The following is a 2,884-nucleotide window of genomic DNA, read 5'->3' as shown; positions in this document are numbered from 1 at the left end:
CTTTGGTTTATCTCTTTGGTTTATGCCTTTGGTTTATGCCTTTGGTTTATCTCTTTGGTTTATCTCTTTGGTTTATCTCTTTGGTTTATGCCTTTGGTTTATGCCTTTGGTTTATCTCTTTGGTTTATCTCTTTGGTTTATGCCTTTGGTTTATGCCTTTGGGTTATCTCTTTGGGTTATCTCTTTGGTTTATCCCTTTAGTTTTGTGCCAAAAATAAACTTATGTTCCTCAACGGGCGTGTATCACTTTAGTCAGGTACAGAAAAACTATTTCATTACTTATTATTTGGTGTTTTTTGGAGCGTATGGCGTTCTGACCTTAAGTGTTTGTTTTTTTCATGAATAAAGGGATACACATTCATTGAGGTAGTTTAAAGTCTTATTTTTAGTACAAAGCTAAAGGGATAAACGGAAGTCTGAAGTCTTGCGCATGCTTATTAAATATAGGTATGCTGGTCTGACAGAAAACCAAATTGCCAAATTGGTAAAATTAAAATGTTCAGTACGCATTGCTAGCTAAAAGCTTGATGTTGAATCCTTAATTTGTAAACATTTTATCTCCATCGAAAATATCTGTATCAGAAGTTTAAACATTCACACATCTCCTTATGATTGTAATTAAAATGCTCTTTATTTAGCACTGTTGTGAAGTTTAAAGACCATAACCTCCATGTTGGTTTTCAGGTGGCGTTGGCGGGATGATGACCTTGCTCCCCATGACATGACAAACATCATTAAAATCCACAATAAAAACAACGAGCAGGCCTGGCAGGAGATCCTGAAGTGGGAAGCCTTGCATGCCACGTAAGTTACACTTATTCAGGCCCTTGTCCCACTTTGCTGATTTATCCAGCGTATGCCTGAAGTCCCACCATCTCCTAAACGCTGGCATACGCTAAGCTTTCCATGTACTTTTTTCTATGTACTTTTTCCATTTTGGGCGTATGCATAGAGTATTCATAGCGAGTCCAGAACTTCTGTCCAACAACAGCCTAACCTATGCATAACGCACGGCAGCGTAATGCCCATGGGATGATGCGCAAGCATCATGTAATGGGCAGCCTTTACGTACGTCAACCATCAGATAACTGACCAGGAACTTATTGCTCGGGTGTGGCACACGCTGGGATACAGCGTACTCGCTGTATGCCAGTGTGCTCCAGCGTGTCTCAGCGTGCTCATAACTGATATGAAACTTACCCATAACTTACTCAACGATTGCCAGCCTTTTTGGCAGATTTTTCGTACATCAGGCGAAAATAATAAGTAAATCGCCAAGGTGTGACAGGGCCTTTAGTAGCGCAGCTTTTAAATGAGGAGCAGCTCTTAACGTGTGGGGTCATGTTTTTCCCAGGGAGTGTCCCTGTGGGCCCACGCTGAAGAGGTTTGGAGGCAAAGCCAAGGAGTACTCTCCCAGGGCAAGAGTCCGCCACTGGATGGGGTGAGTACCAGTCTGCCTCCATCTTCTGCATCAGTTCACCTCATGATAGGAACAGGTTTAGATAATAACAACTTAACTGCATGGGATTAACTCAGCATGTCTCCGTAGCTACGAGCTGCCGTTCGACCGCCACGACTGGATCGTCGATCGTTGCGGGAAGGAGGTCCGCTACGTCATCGACTACTATGATGGCGAAGTGAACCGTGAAAACTACCAGTTCTCCATCCTGGACGTGCGTCCCGCCTTCGATTCCCTGGATGCTGTGTGGGATCGAATGAAAGTGGCCTGGTGGCGCTGGACCTCCTAAAAGACTCTCCTGAGTCCCATTAAAAGACTGAAGAGGGACTTTTTCTAACTCACTGTGGATTCTGAGCTTTAAAAAAACAACATGTTCTATTGAGGAAAGGAAAGATGATTGATTATGCTCTTGTCTTGAGTTGACATGATTAAAGCAGCGTCCATCTAACTGCAGGTCAGGGTTGAAGCACAGCTGTGAGTTTTAGTTTGAAGGTCATTAAAGTAAAGATGGAAAATTCTATTAGTTCTGATCAGCAGAAACATTTAAACGGCCTCAGGTTAGTCAGCAGAGCTGTTCTTGGGACATTTTCCTCATTCTAAAACTTGGCTTCAATCCATCTATGACACGTTTAGTGATGAGTCTGATCCATGGGTGACCTTTACTTTATGAACCTCATCTGCTGTAATAACGAAGGCAGTGATGGAATTATTAAAGGTTCAGTTTCAGTCACCTTGGTCATTTTTCAGCTGAATCATTTCACTTCACATGTATTTATTCAATCCTCAAAAAACAAAAACGGGGTCATTTAAGCTTAGGTCATCATGATGAATCTGAACTGATAAAATACAACAATCACCTTCCGTAATCTGTACTATAAGGCTGCTGGTTTGGCTCCATAAACCTGTTTAGGTAGCATTTTGCTTTGAGTTTAGGGAAGAGTTCAAAGTTCCTGTTGTACCATGGTTTGAAGTTTGGTGATTTATCTTCAGAGTGTACCTGAGATGTAAATTTGAATTCCCTCAACCTTAGAGACAAATGCACATGTACAATTGATTGGTTTAGGGACTGTTGCGTTTGTTGAATTAAAACGTGAGGAACTTTCCTTATATGATCCGACAGTGCAGTGTCTGTGATCTGTTATGTTTTTAAATCTATCAATAAAAGGCGGTGCTGATCTTCTGAATTCAGTTCTACTCTGTTTATTTCTATAGCACTGATTCACACCGCATGTCATCTCAGATCATCCAGTCAAATTGATTTAAAGTTTTCTATCTAAGGAAAACCAGCTGATTGCATCGACTCATTAGCTACGTTTACATGGACACAAATAATCGGATTGAAGGCCTGATCAGATCAAAAATGTTTCATGTAAACATGTCAGACTGAAGATTCTAAATTTAATTCCGAAAGAGAGAGGTGGTTTT

The 2,884-nt window shown here is 41.1% G+C and overlaps 1 protein-coding gene across 2 annotated transcripts in view; it reads left to right on the top strand.

Moving 5' to 3' along the window:
- The window catches only part of LOC107105126 (cytochrome c-type heme lyase), a 20,468-nt gene extending 17,812 nt beyond the window's left edge, over positions 1-2,656 (top strand). For both annotated transcript variants that reach the window (XM_015405243.1, XM_015405244.1), the window contains exons 6-8: positions 685-804; positions 1,355-1,441; positions 1,550-2,656. In XM_015405243.1, the coding sequence (XP_015260729.1) occupies positions 685-804; positions 1,355-1,441; positions 1,550-1,748 (406 nt within the window). In that variant the 3' untranslated portion in view covers positions 1,749-2,656. The remainder of the gene's footprint in view (positions 1-684; positions 805-1,354; positions 1,442-1,549) is intronic.
- Positions 2,657-2,884: the final 228 nt, after the last annotated feature.

The sequence above is a fragment of the Cyprinodon variegatus genome, unplaced genomic scaffold, assembly GCF_000732505.1.
Source record: "Cyprinodon variegatus isolate N-32 unplaced genomic scaffold, C_variegatus-1.0 Scaffold2081, whole genome shotgun sequence".
NCBI classification, from domain to species: domain Eukaryota; kingdom Metazoa; phylum Chordata; class Actinopteri; order Cyprinodontiformes; family Cyprinodontidae; genus Cyprinodon; species Cyprinodon variegatus.
Note: the sequence above shows the minus strand (reverse complement) of the source record. Positions and strands in the feature narration are given on the sequence as shown.